Here is a 26389-nt window from a genome sequence, read left to right on the forward strand (position 1 = left end):
GGCAAATTGCGGATGCACACACACAACGCATGCATCCAAGCTCGGAAGCACAGACATCCAAAGCAGGGTTGTGATATGGGATGTGCAGGGGTTAAGGAGCAGAGGAGAGAATAAGGATGTGCGGTTTGTGTGAGTGCGTGTTGGCAAACATGCACACACACACCCGGGATACGCCCAAATCATCTGTTTGGAATCCCCCCATTAACATTTTAACAAGACTCTCTCAATATTAACAAACCATTGCTGGGGGAGTTTGCTGATTTCACCACGCGGATTCAAGTCCCAAAAGGCTACATTATTTGGAAGGAATTTATTGTTATTATTCGGTACACAGCGTAGATAATAAACAGCAATAAGATACCACAGCACTGTTAAATCACATCTCGATGGCATGTGGTGCTGATTTAATTCATCACAATAAAAAAGAACTGGCTGCAAACATGCATACAAGCAGGTTTTTATTACAATAACATGGGGGTGAAAACATGACGTGTTAAATCATGGAAAGTGATAGAGGGAGAGGAAAAAAAAAAAGTGACGGAATCAAAACAAAAGGATGGACTGAGGGGGTGGATAGGAGGTGAAAAAACAGAAATGCGAAAAACAGAGGGGGTCAACGTCGGATGACAACTTCCACATGTCCAAATCTGCTGCTCTCCCTCCGAGCATTTCTCTCTCCATGCGATGGCCAGAGCTGGTGGTGCCCAGTGAGAGAGAGCGAGAGAGGCCAAGTGACAGTCAGAGTGTGATGACAGGCCTCCCTCCCTTCTTGTTTTTTTTTATCTCGCTCTGTTTTTTTCCTCCTCTCTAACTCTGTCTCTTTTTGCCTCCTTCCTCCCCACTCGTGGACATCAGTGGACAGCAAAGTGTGCCCAGGAGCAACAGTCTCTGGCCCGATTGTTACTTCAGCCACCTATGAGCTCTTCTTCCTTCCTTTTTATTTTGTAGTTTTTTTTATATACTTACATAAGTAAAACAACAGTCTAATATATAAGGCTTCCCCCTCTTAGTCCATTAGTCATCTAATCAATCGATTTGGTCTTAGTCGGCGAAGATTTCTTTAATCGATCAGTTATTTTTTTAATGCTTTTTCATGCTGAACAACTTCTGAGCACATCTCTCTGGTAAACACAAGATTTAAAGTGGTGCTTTTGTGTTTGTCTTTGTGGAGAAACTCAGTTTTACAGATCTGTCGATTAAATCAACTAATCGATTAGTCAACAAAATCGTACGAGTGTTAGTCGACTAAGAATTTCTTTGGTTGAGGACAGCCCTAGTGATATTACTACAGTACAAAATTGTACTTACCTAAAAGTAAATGTAAAAGTACTCATTATGTACAATTACCCCTGTCAGTTATATATATTATTATATATTATATTATTGGACGATTATTGCTCATGCATCAATGTTTAAGCAGCATTTTTGTAGCTGGGTCAGGGAGGGCCAATATTCATTATTGTCCTGTTGGGTAGTTAAGTGTACTTTATTACAGTGTAAAATACAATGTAATATATGCTCATTATAGGGTTTTAAAATAAATCTTATCTGAAAGAAAGTGTAAGTGCAGTATAAAGTACAATATTCCTCTCTGAAATGTAGTGGTGTAGAAGTATGAAGTAGCATCAAATGAAAATACTCACATAAAGAACAAGTACTTTGTTCTCCTTGAGTAAATCTACTTAGTTACTTTCCACCGCTGTTCAAGAGCCACATTACCTGACAGTAGCACTGCACATGCTCAGACCGTTACATAACTACCACATGCAGTTTTGAAATTTCAAATATCACATTTGAAGAGACACCAAATTAGATTTGATATGGAATGATGACCGTCAATGTTTGATATGGAACGATGCTGCCAAAGTCAAAATGCTGTTACGATTTATTGAACTGGAAAGTTTCATCGTATTATGTCAAGATCCACTATAAATGAAATATTCCCCCCTGTCATTCTTGGAATGAGATTTAACAGTGCAATTTATCTGGAAAAAAATAGAAGCCTATAATGTTAAAAATAGCTTTAAACTCTTCTGTCTGTACCGGTCATTCAGTGAGGTAATCTCTGCGCTCTAAAAAGGGACTTTTGGAGGATTGTATCTGTGTGTTGGGAGATCTGCCTCAGATAAAAAAACACCAATGGACCTCCACTGTCAGATTAATGGACAGAATCTGAGAGAAGCTTGACTCTTGGAGCAAATCAGATGGAAATTAATGAGCAAAAACTGGACCTCTCCTCTCCCACCACTGGCTCTACCTTCTCCTGACTGATGGGAAGATTAGGAAACTCATGAGGCTTGCAGTAAATGGGGAGTCTAGCTTACAATAGGGGGCTAGAAAGAAGAAGAAGCTCTCTCAAGTAACAGCACAGGTGTTAATGCCGTTCCGTCAGCGTTGGATGTATTTTACTTTTTTAAGTTTAATCTGTTATTATATATGTATTAGGGCTGTCAAAGTTAACGTGATAGTAACACGTTAACGCAATTTTTTTTTTTTTAACACCACTAATTTCTTTATCGCATTAATGCAACTTGCGATTATTCGGTTGTAACAGGCTCAGTTTTAAAGCTAGAGTGAAGATATGGTATCATATGAAACTATAAACCCAAAGGAATATAATAGATATATACATACATTTGCATAAAGCAGCATATTTGTCCACTCCCATGTTTATAAGAGTATTAAATACTTGACAAATCTCCCTTTAAGGTACATTTTGAACAGATAAAAAATAAATGAATAATTGCGATTAAATATTTTAATCAACTGACATTATGTTTATAAGTATAATATAGTAAAGTATTATATAAGTTGTCTTAAAACATATCATGTGACCAGTAAGGCAGCATATACTAGTAAAACAGCTAATTACAATGTTAATTGTCATCAAACTAATTAAATATGATTGAATCAACCACAAACAATACAACACAGTGTGTGAATTGCTGGAACCAGTTGCCCTTGAGCTGCAAAGCATCACAAACACAAATATACTACACGCATATTGACACATGCACACACTCTTCACACTCTACCCACATCACACGCCTCCGTTTCCTCTCCCGCCAGATTCCAGTTCCACGCGCACACGGTGGACCTCGTGTACCAGAGCTCTCTGCTCCACACCCGGGAGGAGCTGGCGATGGTGGTGGTGGGTCCCCTGACCTTGAACGCAGCAACGTTCCTGCTGGTTCTGATCAGATGGGGCTGTCAACAGATATTTGGCTCACTCCCTTCCTTCACGTCAAAGTTTATCATGGCTCAGGGAGTGTGGACAGTCCTCGACCCCCTGGCGGTCTTTGCAGTGGACGCCGTCCTCGGGGTAAGTCACTTAAAAATAACTTGGACACTTGTGCACTTTAAATAGGAGTTCACTTTATCTTGGCAAAGTGACTTTAGATTACAAAAAAAGGGGGGGGGGGGGGGGGGAGGAGGGGGGAGAGGTTGAGAAAGGAAATGTGCAAGGTTAGATGGGTGTCTTTTTTTGGCAGCGGCTTGGATTTTGTCAGTGAAGAGATGATGGATGATTTGGACTGTTGACAGTTGACAAGAGGTGATGTCTATGTCAAATCCTATATAAATGACATTGTGACGTTGTCAAATAAGTCTTTGTATTAAATTAATCCAAACTGTTGTTCAATTTCTCATTTTAAAAAGTCAGCAATGTAAGATGTAGAGTGAGAGAAACACAGCTGACCATGTGAAACTTCCCCCCTTGATCAATCTCTGTCCTGGCCAAGAGCTTCTCCATATTGCAAATGTCCAGCCTTATAACAGTTTTGTTCTTTTTTCTTCTTCTTTTCTTTCAATCTCCGTCTCCTCAGCGTCTCGCCTACAGCCCGGACACACCGGTGGGTGACGCAGCCAAGCTTTACTGGCACTTCTATCGAGTGGACCAATCGGGTGTGGCGGGAGTGATCATCACTCTCTTCCTGTACGCAGTCATCTTCCTGCTCTCCATCACCATCCTCTCTATTAACATACTCAGGTGAGACACAAGCAGGAAGATGACGGCCTGATACAATTCCGATAATTTGGCCAATGCATGTCAGTATTAAGAAGTACCATGGTGTATCACTGAGGCAAAACACAGCAAATGAGCAGGTTCCCGATCAATTCTGTTTCCAGTGGTTCCTTTTTTATTCCATATTGCTTACTCACCCCTGACTTTGAGTCCCTATCTGACCTTCCTGGTGGCTGAAAAAGCATCTCACACACAGCTCTGGCTGGGAATTATCATTTGGGTATGTGTGAATCGACGCAGCCTGTAGGGACAGTCTGCCAATGAAGAGGAAGACCCTCTTTGAAAACAACTCCGGCCCTCACCAGCCTACTATTCTCAAGCACCCGTTCAGAAATAACTCCCACCCCCGCAGCCTCGTGCCATGTTCCACCCCATCCACCATTTCTTTCCTTCTTTCTGTCCGCAGAAAAAAGCCCAAAAAAAAAAAACACAACAGAAAATGAAAACAAATGTTGATCTAATCCATTTTGATTTTATAGTCGCATGGAATTACTTATGCAGTTATGCATCAGCATCACACATCTACACGCACGCACACACATTGAGTTAGCAGACACAAAAGCAGAAATACACACATGCAGTTTGCCTTTTTTTGAATGCACCATACTCTGCAATTGGTTGGAAAATCGAAAGCGTTTCTAATTCAAAAGTTAGATGTGTTTTGATATAGCATGAACATAAACCCCCCCCCCCCCCTCTTGCATTATACGATTAGGCTGAATGTTTTGCATGGTTGCTATCACTGCAGGTTTCATACATATTGAAATGGACTGCATCTACATGGTGGTGAACACACATACTCTATCTTACTGCACTATGCGTTTCACTCACGTCTTGCAGATTGAGGTCACACATGCTGAAACATGCACTTCCTAAGGTTTTTAACACATTTTTCTACGAGGCCTGCGTGTCCTCTATGGAGCTGTTAGAAGCTTCCTGGTCCCTAACTGTTGAGTCAAACATCGCCTTTTTTTCCTCCGTTTCAGAAAAATGACAGGAGATTGGCTCTGCATTGCAATGGCAGGGCGGACTTAAACATGCACTGCACAACCACTGATTCCAAATTTCCAGCTTAAAGGATGACTATTGCACTTTTTAAATAATAGAGGGACATCATTTTCTTGCAGCATGGAGGTAAAAAAAAGTAGAAGGGCGGGTGATAAATTACTGAATAATGTAACTCAGTATTCATCCAAGGTGTGTTCTCCCACCCTCATATACGACCAAATTCCATTAACGGCTCAAAATGTAAGAAAACCCTTATTGAATTAATCAGTTTGAGATTGGCGGCCGAGGAGAGGGTGCCATCTAATTTCAGTAAGCGGGACGCTTATCGGGCTCCAGCTAAATGGACAATATTAAAACAGCAGCCGGGAATAATGACTTCTGCCACTCAACCGCCACGCGGGTTTGTATTGAATGTAGGCCACGAGGCTGAAGCAAGGCTGATAATTTTATGGGTTACAGTTTCCTATTGGCTGCAAGGAAGGGGCTCTGACACAGAGCGTGACCTATTTCTAAAAAAAATGCCCGGGGCTATATGTATAGATAGAATGGACTGTTATCCTTTTTTAATTACATTTTAGGCAGCCTTTATTCACTGGCTGCAAATATACACATCAGTGATGCGGTTTTTACATCTCTATCCTCTTTGAAACTTCATAAACACCAACAAGAGTGACATTGATAGTGGTGCAGTTCCATTCAAATGATTACAAAGATACTTAATATATATTGTTTGGCAGTAAAACAGTAATGTATATAGCATATTCAGTGACTTGATTTTCAGTCAAAGATGGAAAACACTGCATAATTCTAGAAATCCAATTGATTAATGTGCGTAGGTTTCCCACGCAAAATACTCTTCCCTTTTTATCCTCCACGGTCATGTCGTCATAAATATTCCGTTGAAATGTATTCCATAAGTTAACCCATGTCCTTAAGGCGACCCCTACAATGAAGAAAAGCTGATGAGAGCCTCATCACCCAGGTCGAACCCCAGATATAAGTAGCACATACTTACATTCAGGGCACTTCCAACGCCGAGGAAACAAGCATGTTTTTTTGAAGCGCAGAGATGCAAAGATGGTGAATTCCTCCAAGAGAGAGAGACCGCATAAATGAATGAGAAGCACAACTCAAAGTGTAGGATGAAAATGAATGCATGCTATTCCTGTGTCTGAGGTCAAGATTCTACAAACATCTCTCTCCCAAGAGCGATGGGGAATGATGCTGAGTTCAAAGCTCCGCACCAGCTTCTTGTATAAATCCCCGTCTCCTTGATGTTGGTTTTATTTGAGAGTTGATTACCCTCTGACAGGCTAGAATCTCTATGGAAGGGCACAAGGTCTACTGGTTTTGATGGTCAGCCAAGGCATTTGTTTACAGACATGGTGATTCTTTTTAGGGGTTGGCTGCATGCACCCTTGCGCGGCGAAAGAAAAACAACACTTTGGTGATGCGCGCTCATCTGGAGGTATGAATCAATATGCCTTCTGCTGCGCCGAACGTTTTCTTGTGACTCAGGCCCGGTCTCTCCAGACACATCTGCAACCAGCACGTCCATCGCATCTGCCATCTTTTTGAAGCTCGGCATTAACACTGAAGAATATCCCGGGATCTGACTCCCACACAGTAACAGATGTACAACCAACGCAGACACACAGCCAAACACAGACACCGCTGCAGCTTGTGCTAACAAAGTGCTTCCCACTCACAGGCCAATTTGTTTGATTCCTTTTTGCTCTTTCATAGTGTTTGTATTGATGTATTAGACTTTTATAGAGCGCCACACTGCACATATGCTTTGTGTAATCAATAGAAGATTCATATGTTCTTCCAGCAAGTCGGGATCGTTGGGATTTGACCTGTTCCACAAAAGCCAGAAGATGTGATAAAAAGAGGACATGATGCTGTTTGGCATGGAGGTAGCCATTATCATCTTTGACGCATGGCAAACATACATGTTCTTCCTTGCTTTAACATTTGACCCCATGTGACCTTTACAGGGCAAAGACAGTGATTCAGTATGGCGTCACTCCTGCTACCACTTCCCCCCCCATCCTCCTCCTCCTCCTCCTCACTTCTCCTCTCACACCACACCTTCCAGATTCCACAATGACGGTCGCATGCTGGACGTCTTTCAGCGGCTCACAGCCAGGGAGGGGACGTACTTCCTGCCTCAAGACCTGGAGCTGTCCAATCAGGAGCTGAGCTACGTCGTCAAGAAGGCGGAGCAGTGGAGAGGCTTCAATGGGGAGAGGCGCAAGGTAAGCATCTCACTACACTGCAGCCTCTCCTGTCTCTCTAGACAATGGTCTTCTCCTCAAACTCATGGTGATTAATTGGGCTAATGGATGTTTTCTTAACGAGAGAATGAACCAAAAGGTCACTGATAGTTGTCTTGTTAGATCGGTCCGTGTATCGGGAAGGAATCACAGTTAGTTGTCTGTAATCCTGGGAGGTTTCCGCCATGTTGCGGCGTTGAGGGAAACGCAAAATGAGTGCGATACTGAACGGAACATTTAACGGCAGCCATGATGGCATCGCGCCGTTCATCAATACCACGGTCACTTTAACGAAGACATTACGTCCGAGAGGATGTATAGGATAGGCTCATTTTATATCATTACATTTTCTTTAGTTACATTTCAGAAAGCTGAGAATTCATCTCAGAGGTCTTTAGCTTCATTCTAATTAGTACAAGATAATTACCAAAACAGAAACTCGGCTAGCGGGCTGCCTGATTAGTCTGTGGAAACCAATTTCCGAAGATATTTCATTAAAAAAAAAAAAGACTGCTCAATCAACACACACATACTGGGGGTGCATGTGCATTATGCTACACCGGGCATAATGTGGACAACTTGGTGTCAATGCAGGATTCCAGTTGGCATAAATGCATGTCCGCATGAAATTACTACGGCTTGGGAGAGGCTGACGCTTCTTTGACAGCCTGGCGTAGGTCGATGGTGATGACACGGGGAAGGGCAGTGTATTAGCACCGAGCCGACTCCCGATGTAAAATCTTTGCATAGTGATTGAAAATGTGACTTGTTGAGATAAGGGAAATGGAACACAGCGATCAAACTGCAGCCCCCCTTTAATTTATTCCGCAGGATTTGTTAGTGGCACACATCGCTCGGTGTTCTCCATGTTCATTAACTCCTTTTGCTCTTTGCTTGCACAAGTTCATACGGCTGTAAAGGGGTAAAATGGAACCAGAAACTACTACAATCGATTCTCGTTTTTGTTGGCGAAAGATGGGCTGGCTGTTAAGAACGTGTGCTCTATTTCGTCTTACAAGGGGGAGTAGAGGCAAGCTTAACTAATCGAAAAACATGTTTTGTGAGAGTCAAAGTAGTTAATATTTGTTTTATTTTCGAAAAATAGAATCACTGGACAATCTGTGAAACGCCGCAGATGAGTCCACACTTTGAAGGTCTACTCCTCACAAGGTGAATGGAGGCAATCGGCATCTTAACAAACACAATTAGAGGCAGACATTTCACAGAAAATTGTTATTGTTCACGTCGTTGGTACTTGAAACTACTTTACAATTTAATATTTAACCCCGTAACTTACTTCATACATAGTTACAAGTTTTAAAGGTGCTCAATGTCGAAATTTAGAGCACATCTATTGCCTCCACACAGCTCTCAACGTGGCGGTGGCTGAGCCGGCGGCTCGCTGCTAACAGTGCTATCAGTGGAAACAAGGGTATCAGTGCGGACAGAGCTAACGGTGTTTACCCGAGGGGGAAGTGGAGGGTGGGTGCTATTGCTTCGGTAGCGACGCCGTCGGTCGGGATGGCATTATCAGCTGTAACCGCCGTATGAGAGCAGTGCAGAGCAGCGGCCGTGAGCTAGCCAGCCAACATGCACTAAAAGGCAAACACGGCCGGCAGTGTCAACAAAGTACAGAGAAGCTCTGATTACAACACACAGAGGGAGATTTGCTCATGTAGACATTACGCCACTATACCTTTACATTGCTAATAGTTGATTGCTGCTGTATTAATGCTCTGGATACCGTATAGAAAACCTTTAAACTGCTGTTTAAACTGCCTATTCTTTTTTTTTTTTTTTTTTACACCTGTCTTGTAAGCCTTAATGAACTGCACCCTGGCTCTGAGAGGTGACTACACTACTGCTAATGGGATGGTGATGGACCTGTTTATTGGGAGAAAATTGAACCTCCCAATGTTTGGAGACTTTGAAAGAAATTACACCCCCAAAGTTTGTGATTAAGAAAATGCTTCATTTAGCCGCTGATGGCCTCTTGCTGTGGTGGCACTGCTAAATCATCCTCGCATTACAGCATATCTCCCTCCACAGCAACAATTACAGCATACTTCATATTGTCCCTAATTTGCCGTTATTAAACTGATAAAATGCTAACACGTTAACACATTTTCCAGCATGATGAAAATTTAGGGTTATTGCATTTTATGATTTTTACATTATTCAAGCCGGCCATTTTTCATCAAAATAAGATGGGCCTTGCCATTATTTCATAATTATTGTAACAATTTCTCCTGTGAAAAGGGTCACTTTCCTAACTCAGCAAAGACATATCCCTATTAGACTAATTTGCCTACATGCAAATTTTTGTCATTTTTCCCTCATTAACTATTTATCATAGACAGGAAAAAAAATATATTCATGAAGGCGAGCAAAGGAGCAGCCCGACAGAGCTGAAGCTAATATTTTGCAACTCTAATGATTTTTTGCATCCTTAATTAGATAGAATAAGGTTGATATGATTAGGTCAGGATGTAGTGTTTTTCATTAAAAATACATTTCAGAAACTGTATTCCAAATGTGCCCTTGCAATTAAATAATGAATCCGACGCATTCCTTATTACGGACCCAATTAATATCAGAGGCAAGGGCGTAATTTTAATAACAGTGGGCCACGAGGCCTTCATTAGCCGAGAGAGAGAGAAAGGGAAAAAGGAAAACAAGGTACTCACAGGAACAGCGGCAGTCTGATATTGAGCCAATTTTAGAAAGTTATTGAACAGTACACTCTTAAAAGGATAAAGAATGACATTTTCAACAAATCAGATCTGGGGCAAGCAGGAACTGCAAAGGCTTCTTGTTTGTTTTTAGACTAATTTGATACCGGTTGTATGTCAGATGCCAGACAGGGTAACTGCAAATGGAAAATGATTTAGAGAATCACAAGTGAAAAGTATTTTAAGGTTAATTTAGTCCTTAAGGTAGGTTATAACATGCAGCTGTTATTTTAGGAATCTCTTTGGTAGCACCCTTTAGAGGTGTTTAAGCTGCATTGGATCACAGGTAGTAATTTGTTGCTTGACTGTGCATCAGGCAGGAAACCTTTTATAGAAACAAGTTAGAAATCTGTCAACCAGTTTGCACTTTATACCTGAAATAGCAGGGTCTCGTGCTCCTTAACTGTCATCACTGGTCACATCACGTGCAGAATCGACTATAATGCGAAAACACGCTAGTGGGACAAGCTGGCTATTCATTATTTTTCCACAAAGACACTTTAATTTAAAATATACATAAGAAAACAGGCTATAAAATGTGAGGAAATCAGAGGTTTCTCAATATTGTGTGTATTTCCATGACCTTTACCACTGTTTATACTGGGCAGGAACACCAAACAGGGTAAAGTGAAAGCAAGTAAAACAAAATGATAGATGATTATAATCAATCAACAAGTTTTCCGGATGTGCCGTGTGCTGTAACTCAGAAGTCAGCAAAGTCTATCTGACGCCTTATCTCCCTCCAGCACTGAAACAATAAAAAAAGAATCCACATTCAATAACCAACCTGCAAATGGCCTATTATTATCAAACTTGTAATTTTCACAAGGCGGTCATAAAACATAATCTAATTTTTACTTTCTCACCAATTAACTTTATATTATAGATTCCTTCATGCCATATGATCATTTGAGTTGCTTCAAGGTTTAAATATGACTCTCGGGTTAAGGTGTCAGCAGCGGAGCTCGCCGGCTAAGCAAAGAGGGGTGAATGAGTCGAGGATGTATCTACCTGTGTGCTCTTTAATTTGATCCCAGGAAGGAAGGAAAAAGAATGAGTTTCCGTCAAAGATCATTAGCCTCAAGTGTTGTGGTTAACAGCTGAGAGAGGAGGCATTAGCTCACCTACAAATTATGGCATTTTTCATAATTGAAATTCTTAAAGACTTGCCTCACACTTTTAATTCCCCACTGCTATTTACATACCAGAAGTCACACCACACATTTACATACTTAGTGTGCTGTTGTTTCATTGTTACTTCCATTAAAGAGATTTTTTTATTTTATTTAAGGTACTATTGATAACACTGTCGCATTCTCCCTCCCCCGTTCCATTCCATTTACTTCATGACAAGTCGTTGCCAGGCACTTCCGGTCAATCATGTATCCGTTTTTTCCACATTAACTGATGACACAGAGATACCACGTGATACCAATGTTGTTTGATTATGGCACACAAGCCTTGTTAGAAGTGGAAACCAAACATTAGATATCTTCAACAGAGATAAACAAAACATTCATTTTGGACTCTCCAAAAATGTTTTAAATGATTAATTCACAATCATAATATTTGTTTTTCAGGAAAAGCCATACTTTTATTCAGCACCTTTCTAAAGGCACTGTAGATGTATTTTATTCATTTATTTATTTTTTTAAATCTACATAAAAATGTTATGAATAAGACCTTTAACATTATGTTTAAGGCCGTACTAAATAACGTTCACAACGTTGACATTCAAATTCTAAATCAGCATTTGTATGGTGCACAGCTTTTTTTTTTGCGTCTATTCATTCTGTTTAAACCCGTTATTTCTGCACAGTTGCAGATCAAAATGAAGCTACATTCACTATTATTAGCAGGCTATACTATTTGAATTAGATTCCAGTAGTGATGTGTGGGTTCAGGAAAGTTTACTAGAAAATATCCCGGGTTTGGGCTGGTGGGTGACAGAGCAACGTTGCGAGTAAGTTATTAATAACTTACAGAAACATTGCGTGCAATAGTCTACCTTCCATCTTCTCTTCCTTCTCTCTCTGTCTCCCAAACATACACACACACACACACAGCAGCGCTCAGTCCACACCTACTGTACATGTATTTATGTGACAAAACTGAAAGTCGATTTAATAAAAAAAGACTTAACTCATTTAATCCGCATGAATCACTTTATTCAAATTGAGGATTTTGTTCAAGGATTTTTTTTTAGGGTGATGACTTCATGAAATATGACGACAGACATTCAAAGCTTCTTTCGAATACCTCAATCAAATGCAAAAAAATACCATTTGGTACAGCCCTAGTAATGTTCTTGTATCCTACTTTATGATGAAGTGTGGTCGATTAGGTTGTCACTTAACAGCTGTTCTATAGTACAATCAAAGTAAAGTATATATCGTTGCATTCACATTACCTAGTATGTTAATGGTGTTTCTTTCTGCTAAAATCTAAGGGCAATGTCACAGTTTTTTTCAGGTGGTTTAGCATTGAGGCCAACAAAACTTTTAGAATAAGCCAAAAAAAAGTTGTCAGATTTTAATAGGAAACTGCAATCGACAATCGGAAATTTATACAAACTAACAACCAAACAAAAGTCTTTACTTTCCTGGTGCTTTTAGTGCTATCATGCTCTGAGCTAGTGAGTGTGCTAGCATGCTCCACATCCTACTAGTGGTTCAGTAATGAGCCCCATTAATTATGTAAAGGCAGTGATGCAGATGGACCTAATTAATTGTCTCCCGTCACCCCGTTGATTACTGTACCTGGAAGGGAGGTGTTAATTTCTGTAATACTTAAGCAGGTACGCAAACTGTTTTGTCAGAGCCACCGCCATGACAATGACAGAGTAGAGCGCCGGCTTACCCGCTGCAAAGCTCTTTCCCTGATAATTCACTAAAAGGAAAGTTTCCCAGTGGTGGTGGTGGTGACATTGTGATAATTGAAGGAGAGAGGGAGAGATTAAAAGAAGTGTGGAAGGAGGGAGAGAGGAGAGAGGGGTGGGGGGTTTTGCGCGGTGGCCCTGGAGATGTTTTCGCAACCTGATTGCATCAACATTTGCGTACCTTCGTGCCGTTTGTCTCCGTATGTCTAGGTAATGGGTTACCAGCGGGCGAGTTTGGGAACACCCAAGGTGCTTTGCAACAGCAGCGTGGTTGGTGGGGAGTAAACCTGTTGAGAGTCAAGCAGCACAGATTGGAGTGGTAATGATAACCTGAGTCTGGGAGGCTGGCTGTTAATCATGTAAGATGTGTTCTACATTTTAATGTATACAGCAGCGTCATGATGGTACCACCTGACCAGAGAGATACCAGGGTCATCCTTTTTTTTCTACCAATTAACTTGACTACAAAAAGTTTGTAGCATTAAAGCTGCAGTGGGTACAAATGGAGCGAATATGATTAAAAAAATATTTTTTTAAAAACGGTCACTATATCCTGACAGTATTGCATCAGACAGGTAATATGAAAAAAAATCATGTGTCATCCGGTGCCCCTAATGGCATCTGCAAGATTTCACAGACCGGAGGAAAACAACCAATCAGAGCCGAGCTGGAGCCTGCCGTCTCCGATCAAACGGTCAAACTAGGCAAATCAATATTCTGTTACTGTAATGTCTATTTCTCTCCTAAAATGTTTTCAAAAATATCCTGTAGTGTACTGTTTAGCTGTAAAATGAGAAAGTTTGTACCCGGCAGCCAAGTTGAGATCTGTTGAAGAAATACCAAGCACCGCCCACCAGCCGGAGCACAGCCAATAGGAACACTCTATCTAAAATGACTTGATTGTCCAAAGTCTCCCGTCACTGGCTGGGAGTTTTTAAAGCCTGAAAACAGAGCCATGAGGAGGAGCAGAAGTCTAGTTTTCTCTCAGAACACTTGAATTACAATATGCTGAAAGGTTATTATGGAATTTTTGCCCAATGATGCCTACAACTTTCTGCCTACTGAAGCTTTAATCTCATTGCAAAACCGAAATATTCTATATTGTCTTGCCTTTCAGACAAAATAATATGATGTAAAGCTGCAGTTTGTTACAGGACATAAACTTGCAAAACACCGAATAGACTACCTTATTTACTACAATTTCTTATCCATCGCTGTAAATGAGGAGTTTTCATCATAAAATCAGCATGGCCTCTAAACTTGCTGCAATAAAGCAATTCAGTCGTAACTCTATTTACAAGACAACAATGCAATGTAGCACTTCGCCTGGTTTATTCATCAGTCTCGCTGTGCAAACAGTACAGTAAAAGTGAGGATGAGGCCACCCGAGATGCAAATCTAAACTCGAGTAAAGGAAGGAGAAGCTTTGGAGAGAGGAAGACGGACAGAGGGAGCAGCAGGCCGTGAAAAGATACACAGGAACCGCTGTCACACAACAATAGAACCCTCAGCTCCTGAGCAGGAACCCATAACAGGAACACCAGGAGAGGAAAGGAGGAGCTGAGTGCTCCAGTAGCAGAGGAGAGGTCGTCTAGAGTCAGAGGGCAACTATTGGTCTATGGTGTGTGGGTGTGTGTGTGTGCATGTGTGTAAGCGTGGGATCACCGAAGTCCTCCCAACCCCCCAATAACCTCTACCAAAGAGCAATGTGGTCAGCGTGTGCGTGCATGTGTGTGCATTCATGTGCTTAGCTGCATGTGTGTGAATTCAAGCTTGTGTGCATTTATATAGTACGCCTATGCGCGTGTGTATACCGTCATGCACATTTTGTAAGTGTGAGAACATGTATGCAAACCTTCCTGCATGTCACATTAGAGTGGCTTCTTCAATTACAGCGGATGGGTTTTTTTTCTTGTTTTTTTTTTTTTTTTTTTTTTTTAGTGGACAGCGCTGAGGGCCCCAATGGCCCGAGGCGAAAGCAAAGCAGGCAGGCAGGCAAGGACAGGAGCGATGTAGCAGCAAGCACAGCATCCACAGTCAGAGCATTAGGGAGCTCAATATGAGATATGACTGCAAAGGCTACATGCCTGTGTTCCTGAAAAGGTCACGGACTTTGCTGGGCAGTAATGTGTGAAAGCGGTATACAGTGGTTAAAAAAGAAGGGTAAAAAAAAAGAAAAACAGATAAAGATCAAACACATGGACTCTCTCACCTCCTTCCCAGTTCACACGTATGAGCTTTTATGGACACAAATTACTTAAAGAATAACTTTCCATACAACAGCTCTCTTGAGAGCTGTTTGTGCACGTTTACTTTGAACCCACCTCTACCTTAAATGAGCTATGGGCTCTCCATTAGTCTGTCCCTTGCACCCTTTTTTCAGTCAGCATTGTTCTCTGTGATACACGTGCCTCTTCTTTGACCTCTGTTTAGCACCTGCTGTTTGGAGCAAGGGGCCGTACACAATAGCAATTCCCAGGCAGGCCCATACATAGCTTTTTCAAGAGATCTGGGCGTGTGACTGGATGGACGCGGGAAGAGCTATTGCCAACGTTTCAGTTGTTTAACAACCAGTTGGCTAAGTGGTGCACGTTAATTTTCTATAAGGTTCGGCTTTCTTTCTCTAGCACCAGGTTTATTAAATGTGCGTAATTTTATGACCAGCTGCGACAGTGTGTGTACTTTGCCTGTCTGTCTGTGTACAGATTTTGTCACCATGACAGCGTCACAAAACTTTACTGGTCTGTAGTTGAGATGAAAATGATGGCAGAGTTTGAAGATTGGTGTGGTCCGAACAAGGGTGTCGGAAGTAGGGGGGGAGGGTCCATTGCTCCCCCCCCCCCCCACACACCCTTTACGTCCTGGCCTGATTTGCCGTTGCGGCTGGTGTGATCCCATCGCACAACACGATATCACGCCAAAGCATGTAATAGACCCACCTGTCCACCAGAGGATAGCGTGTCAGTGTCACTTTTTGCCTCGCCGGGCCATGAATATTAAACACGTGTATGAAGGTGCATTACCAGCAGGGGGCAACAAAACCACCCACTTAGGTTATAGGCAACAAAACCACTTAGTTAGGTTTAGGAAAAACATTATGGTTGGGCTTCAAATAAGTATGTATACATACGAAAACAACATAACATAAGTATGGAAAACACGTCACTAACATAGCTTGCGAAAACAAAACTGAACACCGGTCTCCTGGTTGAAAGTCCTGTGTTTGTTGGACCCATGCGCCTCCCATCCCAACCACCATAAGCAGTTTTTCTCACTTTTCATTCTACGTCACTAGCTCTGAGCATAGCATGTTTACGTGGATGCATGTACATTGCAGTCAGTACAGACTACATGACACACCAAAAGCAACTGGGTTTGTAGTGCACGCTTTTGCCTTGGGCATTATCATTGTGTCATTCCTACGCATTTTCATACGACCGGGCTGCATCGCAAGATGGTCTCTAGTTTGAAGTGTTTCTTAGAAAGGCAGAATGAGTAGGTTTTGTTGGGTTTGTGAACACAACATTCAATGTTGGTCTCTCCTCGCCAGCTCATCGAGGGTTACAGGAGGGTTAAAAGTCGACCCCAGATTCACTCTTGTTTTGGAACGAGCTTTGTGTGCTTGGCGTTTCGCCTCACTATATTAGCGGTTTTTAGGTGCTGTGTCTGCCATTTTTGTAGCTTCCTCCTGAATACGTGCTTACAATCTGGCACCTGGTCGCATCGTTTTTATAGAGGTTGACGCCCAGAAACGTATCAAACATGGCAAAATTAAAAAATGCAGGCAGGGGGCAGGGTCTCTGCAGATGCAGACACCACCTCACACTTCTAGTGGGTCATAAGCGGTGATAGAGAAGGATTATTTTTGTATCAGTCTATACATCGTTTTTTAGGAAAATCTCATTCTGCCTTTGAATTCAAAAACAGGCGTGGGGTCATCTTGTAATCAGGGTTTTATATTCTGGCCAATATGGTTATTCTACTTCTGTGAACGCCGGCAGAGCACACGAATTTCACAAGATGATGCACCCACTTTTCTCACAGACACACCACTAAAATGTCTGATCACATTTCTAAACAGGCCCACAGTTCCGGCAGCACATCGAGAGAGAAAGGAGAACGCGTTCCAGTATGAACTCGTCGGTGTGAACAGTTTAATTACAGGGAGTGTCAGCCCCATTGCTTAATGTGTCCCTCACAATTAATCCAGGGAGAGGATGTCATTATCTACCAAAGCCTGGGCCTGGGCAGGCTTTTCTGTCAGAGAGAGAAGAGGGAGGGAATGAGGGAGTGAAAAAGAAAAAGCGAGTCAAAACAAGGAAGTGCCTTTGGTTAGCAGCCTACAGTACGGTCGGCCCCCAGTGTCACACAAAAGGATCGAGCTAAGAATCTCGGAGGCTATATTTCAAAACATCGTGTTCGTCGAATGGTTCGGACACTTGCCTCTTGTGACTCCGTCAGTGAGGAAGAGATTTATTCCTTCAATGTCTTCATAATATGAAGCTTCGCCTGTCAGCTGTCAAAACACGTCCAGCTGGAGGAGGTTAAATTGACGCCAGGTTTTCACCACTTTGAGATGCTTTTCCGTCCTTTCCCTCCTTCCTCCTCCATCCTAAAGAGTTCTGGCCTGCTCCCTTGCCATCCCGTAATGTGAAACAGAAGGCAACAAGTTGGACGGTTGAAGAGTGCGAAAAGATTACAGCGGAAGTAGCAGTAGGATGTAATTATTGTGGAATTGAATTATGTCAGCTGAAGAAATGTTACAAGGCATGCATCACATATGCAGACATACTTTGCGTACACAGGGGGCAATGCTGCATGTAATGCTCACTCAAACACACGTGCAAAGATGCATATGCAGCCTCCGACTCCACCGAGGTTTTACAGCTTGAACTTGACAGATCTGATTCTTTGTGACTGTCCGTCGTTAGTCACTTCTTTCCCCCTTTCTCCCTTCCTCTCCTTTAAAGAGTTTGACCTTGGCCGCTTCCTGCGGCCCGGAGGGGATGAGGAAGGTCTGGTGATTGTGACAGGTGTCGCGTCTTAACAGCCCCACATGACATCCCGAGGAGAGATAGACATTTGGAGTTTTTTTTTTTTTTTTCTCATAAGGGTTTCACTCATAACCTTAAAGAGACAGTACGTGTGTGTGTGTATGTGTATGTGTGTATGTGTGTGCGCGTGTCGTACCACTGATTCCCCAGCTCTCATTTTCAGTTATTGGCTCGGATACTTATCACCTCCAGCCTCCGAGGCCTGATTAGGTTGAAGCTACTCCAAAGTCAAATTTTGGATATCAAAGGCAAGGCTCAACTTTGACATCTGTCTGCAGCATCTTAATACGAAGCCTGGGCTCCTGAAATTTTGAGGATTGAGCACAGCATCTTAAAATACACGTTCCAGTGAGAAAACGTGTTTTCAATGATTACCAGAAGTGACACTGTACACTGAATTAGTTTGGTGTAAGGTATCAAAAAATACTAAATAGCAAGATGTGTATGGTTTGTGCGTACAGTTAGTCTCTGGTTGCTATTGAACTATTTGCAAATATAAGTTGTAATAGAGGCATTTGCTTTAATGTGCATGCATGCACGTGCTTTATTTAATCTGTATATGAATACTTTATTCCATCTTCTTGCTAAATTTTTAACTTGCACAAATGTGATGTCACTTTGCAATGCTTGCATCTGGTTTATGTTACATATTTGCAGGTGGAGCCATTCCCTTAAACCTGCAGTAGGCAGCATGTTTTTGGCATCATTGGGAAAAAAAAATCCATAATAACCTTCCAGCATATTGTAATTCAAGTATTCTGAGAGCAAACTAGACTTCTGCACCTCCTCATGGCTCTGTTTTCAGGCTTTAAAAAAATCTAGCCCTTGACGGGAGATTCTGGCCAATCACAGGTCATTTCAGAGAGAGCGTTCCTATTGAGCTTTCCTGTTGGCAAAAAATAGGATAAATAGGCATCAAACTAACAGAATATTCATTCTTATTTGATCAGCGCTCACTAGTTTGACTGTTTGATCGGAGATTGTGAGTGATTGACAGCTGCTCATTGAGAGCAGGCTCCAGCTCGACTCTGATTGGTTGTTTTTCCTCCGGTCTCACCTGTCTCATGCACTACTGTCAGGATATAGTGACCGTTTTATAAAAAAATATCTCTTTATTTATATTGGCTCCAATTCTACCCACTTCATCTTTAATAGTGTTTTTATCATAATTGCATATTATCCCTGAGCACACATATTTTCCTTTGTTATATAAAGTAGCAGGTAAACTTCAATGGGCTCCAGAACAAACCTGGAAAAGTGATCTCCTCAGGGCCCAGGGTGAGTCAGACATGGCGTGGAAGTAAAAGACGGGCAACTATCTGAGTTGTTTACTGTAGGCTGGGAGTAGGCTTTATTTTTCTGCAAAGGAGATTAGTAACAGTGAATTATGCATATCTTATTTTCTGGATTATCTCAGGCACTCAGAGATACCATCTCGCTGGATAATCTCTTTTTAAAGTCGTTCAGTTTATTCTGACTGTAAATATAGCCATTGTTGCTTGTTTATCTTTTCTCGAAGTCCAATTTGGTCCGTGTGCTACTTTTGGACGGAGCGTGTTATTGCACTTTAACCATGATTACTCAAGTCGAAATATTTATAGCCAGCGATCTTTGCTTTATAGGCACAGTAATGAGAGGAGGGTGGATGAAAGCTACTGTAGCGTACTAGCCTTTTCGTCACTCAGTGTGTGTGTGTGTGTGCATATGCGTGTGCCCCTGCATGCAAATATGAATGGGTGGCCTGTCTTGTCCAGTGGTGCGTTTAACCAGACGCAGACCTTTGCTTCAGCCAAATCAGGCCCAACGCAGACAGTGTGCACCCATGCCATTTTCAAGCTGCTCCAATTATATCCGCCGACCGTCCACATATTGGCCAAATTTACAATAATAGCGTATCTATTTCCATTCTAATGGCTGACATTGCTTGGCTTATCCATGCATGTATGTCGGTGGTCTTTTATGCTTCGTGGTTTGGTCTGTTCCCAGCCATGTGCAATGTGCCGCAGCCCGTCTTGACCTTGTATGTGTGGCATGAAGCCAGTGTGTGTGTATCTGTGTGTACATGCATTAATATCTCTGTGAATGAGCATGTGCATTTTGTGCAGTGTGACCCCTGACGTACAAAGCTTGTGCATCTGCAGTACAGTATATGTGCCTATTATCTCAAATTGGTGTGTGTGAGCCCAGTACATGTGTGTCCATTAGCCTGTGTTGGCACTTGTGTATGTGTGCCTACATACAGTCTGTGTCTGTGGTATGAACCCAGTGCTCAGCAAACAGGCCTTGAGCCCGGGCCAGCTCTGACAGACAGGGGATGGTGGTGGATGTGGGGGTGGAGTGGAGGGATTGACCCTCTATAGCTTAGAGAGCCTCTGCACAGTGCACACTCCTCTCCCCCATCTCCCCACAACCCTTCCCTCCCCTCCCTCCCTCCCTCCCTCCACTCCCTGCTGCCTAGCCCCAAGCGCCCGCAGGCACTGGAGATGCACGCATGCGTTGCCTCGCACTGTGTGAGGCTTTGTCTGTTTGTGAGCATAGATGTATGTGTGTGTGTTAGCATGTAGATGAGCGTGTGTGTGTGTGTGTGTGTGTGTGCATGTGCATGAGGATCTGTGGACAAAAGAAGCAACCGTGTCTACCTCTTCTCTCGCTTGGCAATAATCATTGATGCTCCTTTCTGCTCTATCTGTGCTCGTGTGCCCGTTGCATTTTCACGTTATGACTGCCTTTTGTTTTGAAATGTACGGGAAAAATCTGTGTCGAACGGTAACGCCTAACAACGTTACAGTGACAATATAAATACAAGAGATAAAAAAAGAGACTGAAATTGAAGTCAATGGTCCGGTTTGAGATACAGTAGCTTCCATACAGCGGTTTATAAAGTTGTTATGAGCTAATAAGCCGATTCTATTAGGTGTACAATTCATGTTGGGAATGTCAATATACCAGAAATGTAATAGTTGATAACAATACCAGGGAAATTCTATGATTCTCGATTCTCAATTCGATACCAAGGCAAAAAAACAAACACTTCAAGCTAGTGTTAGGAAGTTAAACAGGTCATAATTCTCTCTCTAATATCTATTTTATATTGCTGTGAAAACATCTCCTTCAAACTGCTGTATAGACAAAATTTTACAAGATTACATCTGAACACCTTATGATAACATTCTAATTTCCTCATGCCTAATACTCATTTTGACTTTATGAAACTCAATGCAACCTCCGTTGACGTTAGCTGTTGGCTCCGCAGGTCTGTGCTGCCCATAGACACCGGCTGCTACCAGGTAACGTTAAAATTAGTTTTTAGCTTTCTTCCAGCCGATTTCAAAGTGGACTTGTTGTTCACAATGTAGCATTATCAGGGAAAAATGGGGTGCGTCCCATGGACGTGTCAATAGTGACTTTACTGCGTCCCAAACACATTTTCTATCGTCGCCGGGATGATGGAACAACGTTAGTTTTGAGCCCTGACTTTACCTACAGTACCTGCGGAACTGTAGAAAAACGAGAAGCGTATCGTCACGTTTTCAGAATTTTGGCATCAACTTGGTACCAAAGTATCGGTTTTCGTGACATCCCTGATTCAGAATGCTGATATGTTATCATCACCAAATATTTGGTTTAGCAATCCAGGATCCCTAAGCAGTTCACATCGCCCTGACGTTATATTTACTTGATTCAAAAGAATGTTCCTTTTCCTCCAAATCATTAGCCGTTCATTAACAAAAAGCATCATGGACACCATTAGGCCTCATCCATTGCAGTGTCTTGAGTTGACTGCCTGGCTCTTACAGGTTTGTGGGGTACTTCATTGGTTGCAATCTGCAACTGCACCACTAGGCCTCACTAAATCCTACATGCTGTACCTTTAAGATCTAGAGTTATTATAACATGCTAGTACCAGCCTATAACGCCACGTCCATACACAGTTCTATTTCAGTTCATTTCCAAAGATAGCCCCAACTCAAGCACCATCCACAAGCCCACGCCCAAACTCAACCTTACTTCACTCCCTTACTCTAAATCTAGCCTCCCCCAGGTATCAGTACCTCACCGTCCTCAGCCCTCTTCTATTTGTCCTCAGCCACAGCACCAGCTCCACATCCAGCTCCATTCCCAGTACCGGCGTGTGTGCCAGAACCAGCCACAGCCCCATTCCAAGAACCATGTACAGAACCAACACAACTGTTTTCTCCAAAATCTAACCCTATATCCGCCACTCAACAGAGCTCCAATCCCTTCCCTAGTCTCAGTCCCAACCGTAGTCCCAGCCACAACCGGGGCTTCCATGTGCGACTGACACATAAATAACCAAGCCTGTCCGCCACCCAGGCAAATTCAAATGCACCTGTCAAAGTGATGAAGCACCCGCCCGCAGGGAAGCATTGTTTACATTTTCACTCCACTCTTCGCAAAAGTGAGATTCTAATTATTTTCCCACTGTAAATTAAAGCCAAGTGGGACAGAACTACAAACCAAAATGATCACGGCAGTGGCAGGAGAAAACCCCAGCCCTCCTGTGTACGGATTGCGGGAAGGGTGGGAAACCGAAAAAAGTGTGTGGATGGTAGACAGAGGGAAGGTCAGCGGCTTTTGTCTTTTAGGATGTGCAGAGAGACAGGGAGGGGAGAACAAGGGAGGTATGGCATTCACACAGGCTGTGCAGCAAGTCTGTTGTGCTCATTACAGACAGGGTCTAGAGAACTTCAACCAACTGGAATACATTATGCCCCTCACATTTCATACATAATAATGTGCCAAAAATGTGCTGCATTATTTTTCATACCAATGGACACGGAGAGAGAAAGAAAGACAGAGAGAGGTAGAGAGGCGGAGAGAGAGGGGAAAGATTTAATTAGTCCATGGGAACATGCAAATGGAAGGTAAAATTAGACAGAGGAAGGGAGACCTGGGGAAGAGAGAGTGCACGAATGGTAATGATGGCTATCTAGTTTGGATCAATCATTAAAGGATCTGGGGGACTGACAGGCCTGTTCGTGCCCACGCCTTAGGCTCCTGTGCTGGACAGTCGCCAGACCGGCTCAGTCTGGCTGGCCATGGAGACTTCTCCTTCCCTCCTCCCTGCAGTTCAGTCACACACACGCAAGCACACACATGCATATACAGTATGTACTCGTATATCATACACAAACACGCATGTATAATCACTCTCTAAATAAAAGCTTAATATTTAATGCGTCACTCTGGGGCCTTGTTAGTTTGTGTTTATTAATCAGCGATGCATCCCCCCTTCTGGTTGTATTTTAAAAATGGTCGGCGCATGAGTTGACTACAGGTGACTTTGAATTTGCTCTCTAGGCAATGTGATTGGTTCCCATTTTGACACTGTGTTTTGATTATCAGTTGAGGATAGCATAGTTTTCTGCACGGGGTCAAGTTTGAGAACTGTTTTGGTTGTCAGCAGCGGAAATATCCTTTTTTTTTTTAATAACGGTCAACTCTAGACACTGTTTATGTCCGACATGTCATAAAATGGATGAAAATGTCAGACGCTGATATTTGTGACAGTCAAGGACGTGTGAGACAAATACATAAAATACACTGTGCCTGTCCCAGACATAGCTATTACTAGACCACTCTCTCACCCAGTGGAAAATTACTATTTAATTCCCAGCAACTGTCTGCCCTCTTTTTAAGCTCTTAGTTGCAAGTTAAAAATCCTAAATTAGGTATGAATATGGGTCACTTTTTTATATATATAACACAAAAGAAAATCTTTTTTAGAATGTAGTGCATTTATCCGTTTTATCTCCGAGGCAGTGTTGCCTATTTTTTTGGCCTCAAACTAACAAAACGGCAAAGGAATTCCAAATCCATCACTTGACAGACTTTCATATGTGCACACACTTGAATGAACATGATTGACAGGTCAGTCGAAATTTTATTACAAGTCACAGTGCATTTTTAAAAATAAAAGCTCTGCACAGGCGCCTGTATTTAAGTGCTGATTTGCTTTTATTCCGTATTCATATGCGGTATGGTACAATTCGGTCGGTGTGAAATCGCATCTTCTCCCAGAAAGGCTATATTTGTGAACCATGGAGCCATGTCTGCAGCTGTGCCATCCCCACTTCCTGTGCCCCGGTCCCTCCCTCCCATTCTCTCATGTGCATTTGCGGTAATGTCTACAAATCCTGAAATTTATGTCCCTGCTGGAAAACATGGTTTGCCGTTTATAGTCCTCGGCTAAAAGAAATAAGGCCCGTCTCTCCTGATGCAAGTCAAGGGACTGATGCAGACTATATCAGATTTCTAAATACAGACCCCGACAATAAATCCCGGCTTGATTGGGTTTGAATTGGGTTAGCTCACTTGAATGCTATCTGCTTAACCCACAGCTGGCCTGTCTGCTCCATGCAGGCATTGAACCTAAATCAGTCACTTAGTGCTATCAAATGGAACAATGGCGGAGTGGAGAGAGCACTCAAGCTAGGGCTAGAAGCCAGACTAGCACCATAACGCGACACAACAGACCAGAACAGAGTAGTGTAGAGCAGACAGGCCCTCTAATGCTCTTTCCTTTTTTTGTGTCTCACCAATGATGCATCCTGAGAGCCATGGTGCGTTGCATGAAATGGCATCACCCAAACCGAACACACAAACACCTTTTCAAGCTTTTGTCTAGTCTTGTCAACTGGATTTCACGTGCTAATTAGCGTAGGATGGTGGCATGGCTAACGTAAAAAAAAAAAAAAATCTATTTTCATGCAAGCCAAAATACATACACATGCACACCACACAGGGGAATTTAAGCAGGTGTGTTTAACCGAAAGTGACTTAGAGTACACAGGCTGAATCCGTGGTGTTTTCTATCACCGCTGTACAGCTTGGTTTATGAAATCCTGGCCCGGGTCATATAGGCGCACTTCCTGCGACCAGCGCGGCGGGAAAGGATGTTTTCTTACTCACTTCTTTCCACATTCGTGACTTTAAATGTTTTGGATTTCTTAATGTATCATGAACAAGCTGAGAAGCGCCATTTAGGAAGATTTTCTACACACTTGTGTTTCCTCAAAAAGAAAAAAAAAACAGCAGATCAACATACACACACTATCCAAACAGACTGATTGGTGCCTAGCAGAGGTGCTGATTACTTAAAGTATTCAGGTAATCAGTTTCCCCCAGTGTGGGCCAAGGCCAAGCTAGAGGCAAGGCACAGTTGAGGCGATTTCGCTAATGAGCGTCTTAATTAGCGTTGAAGAGATGCATTCCCGCGTCCTCACCTCCCCCTTACACACACACACACACACGCACACACACCTTCCTTAAATGTTCTCAGCTAGTCTTCTTTCTCTCTGCACTTGTGACTCTTTGACATTTTGACAATGAGGTCCTTTCTACTCATGGGGGCTGTCTGGTTCGCAGTTTATGCAACGTCTCTAATTACAAGTGGGGGTAATGGCTCCCACTGTTTTCTCGGTGAAGTGCCTAGAGTTGTGTTTGGCTAACCGTTTATAAGTGTGGGGGTGACAGCGATACACCGCCAAATTAAACCTCTCCTTCAGCTTGACCCTGCCACTCACGGCCCGCTGAATGAGTTTGCCTTTTTCCCTTTTTCTGTATTTTTAGACGAATCATAATTACGCAGCCAATTAGGGGGTCACCTTGAGTTTTAGAAACTACTTGAAAAACTTCCTCCTCTTTATTACTCCAACCGTGTGTGTGTGTGGCTTAGTGTGTGTATGGGTGTGTGTGTGCATGAGGTTTATACTGTTCTGAGTCTGTGGTGGGAGAGTTAAAGTTTGTATTATGGACCATATGCACATGCATGTACACATACAAACACATACATACACTTAATAAGTCTTTCACATACATACTAGTGAAACCATGCTCTCACTCCATTGAAACCACTCTGCACGGTTTCACTAGTGTCACGGGTGTTTCCACGTGGGCACAGTATGTGTACTTTCGTCACTGAGGGTTAGAATTAGGCCCTTGAGGGTTAAAATTAGTATTCAAATTTAGGTTTAAATAAAGAGTTTATAGATGTGCATTATGATTGTGTAGGTATGCATGCTGGTCAAAAATCTTTTTGGGTATAATTCACGTAATCGTGAACCAGGAAATATAATGAGCGGCGAATGCCACATAGGGAGGAGGTCGGGGTGGATGGAGGGGGTTTAAAATACCAGACTTTCACGCAAGAGACGGGTGTTGGTACCCCATGTGAAACCTGAAGTCAACATTTATGTATTTGTCACGAAACTTAGGTACGTAAGTAATGCCACTTCTAGAGTTATTTTAACCCAAACCACAAATTTTTCCTAAACCTAACTAAGTTGTTTTATTGCCTAATCCTTACCAAGTAGATATTTTCCTCAAGCAAACTGAGTAGTTTTGTTGCCTAAACCTAACTAAGTAGATATTTTCCTTAAGCTAACTAAGTA

The 26389-nt window shown here is 42.4% G+C and overlaps 1 protein-coding gene across 1 annotated transcript in view; it reads left to right on the forward strand.

The window, feature by feature from the left end:
- Positions 1 to 26389, forward strand: part of ofcc1 (orofacial cleft 1 candidate 1) — an 88875-nt gene that overhangs the window by 54861 nt on the left and 7625 nt on the right. Inside the window, exons 18-20 of the mRNA XM_037757599.1 lie at positions 3070 to 3322; positions 3825 to 3988; positions 7134 to 7293. Of these exons, the coding sequence (XP_037613527.1) occupies positions 3070 to 3322; positions 3825 to 3988; positions 7134 to 7293 (577 nt within the window). The remainder of the gene's footprint in view (positions 1 to 3069; positions 3323 to 3824; positions 3989 to 7133; positions 7294 to 26389) is intronic.

The sequence above is a fragment of the Sebastes umbrosus genome, chromosome 21 (assembly GCF_015220745.1).
Source record: "Sebastes umbrosus isolate fSebUmb1 chromosome 21, fSebUmb1.pri, whole genome shotgun sequence".
Lineage (NCBI taxonomy): Eukaryota > Metazoa > Chordata > Actinopteri > Perciformes > Sebastidae > Sebastes > Sebastes umbrosus.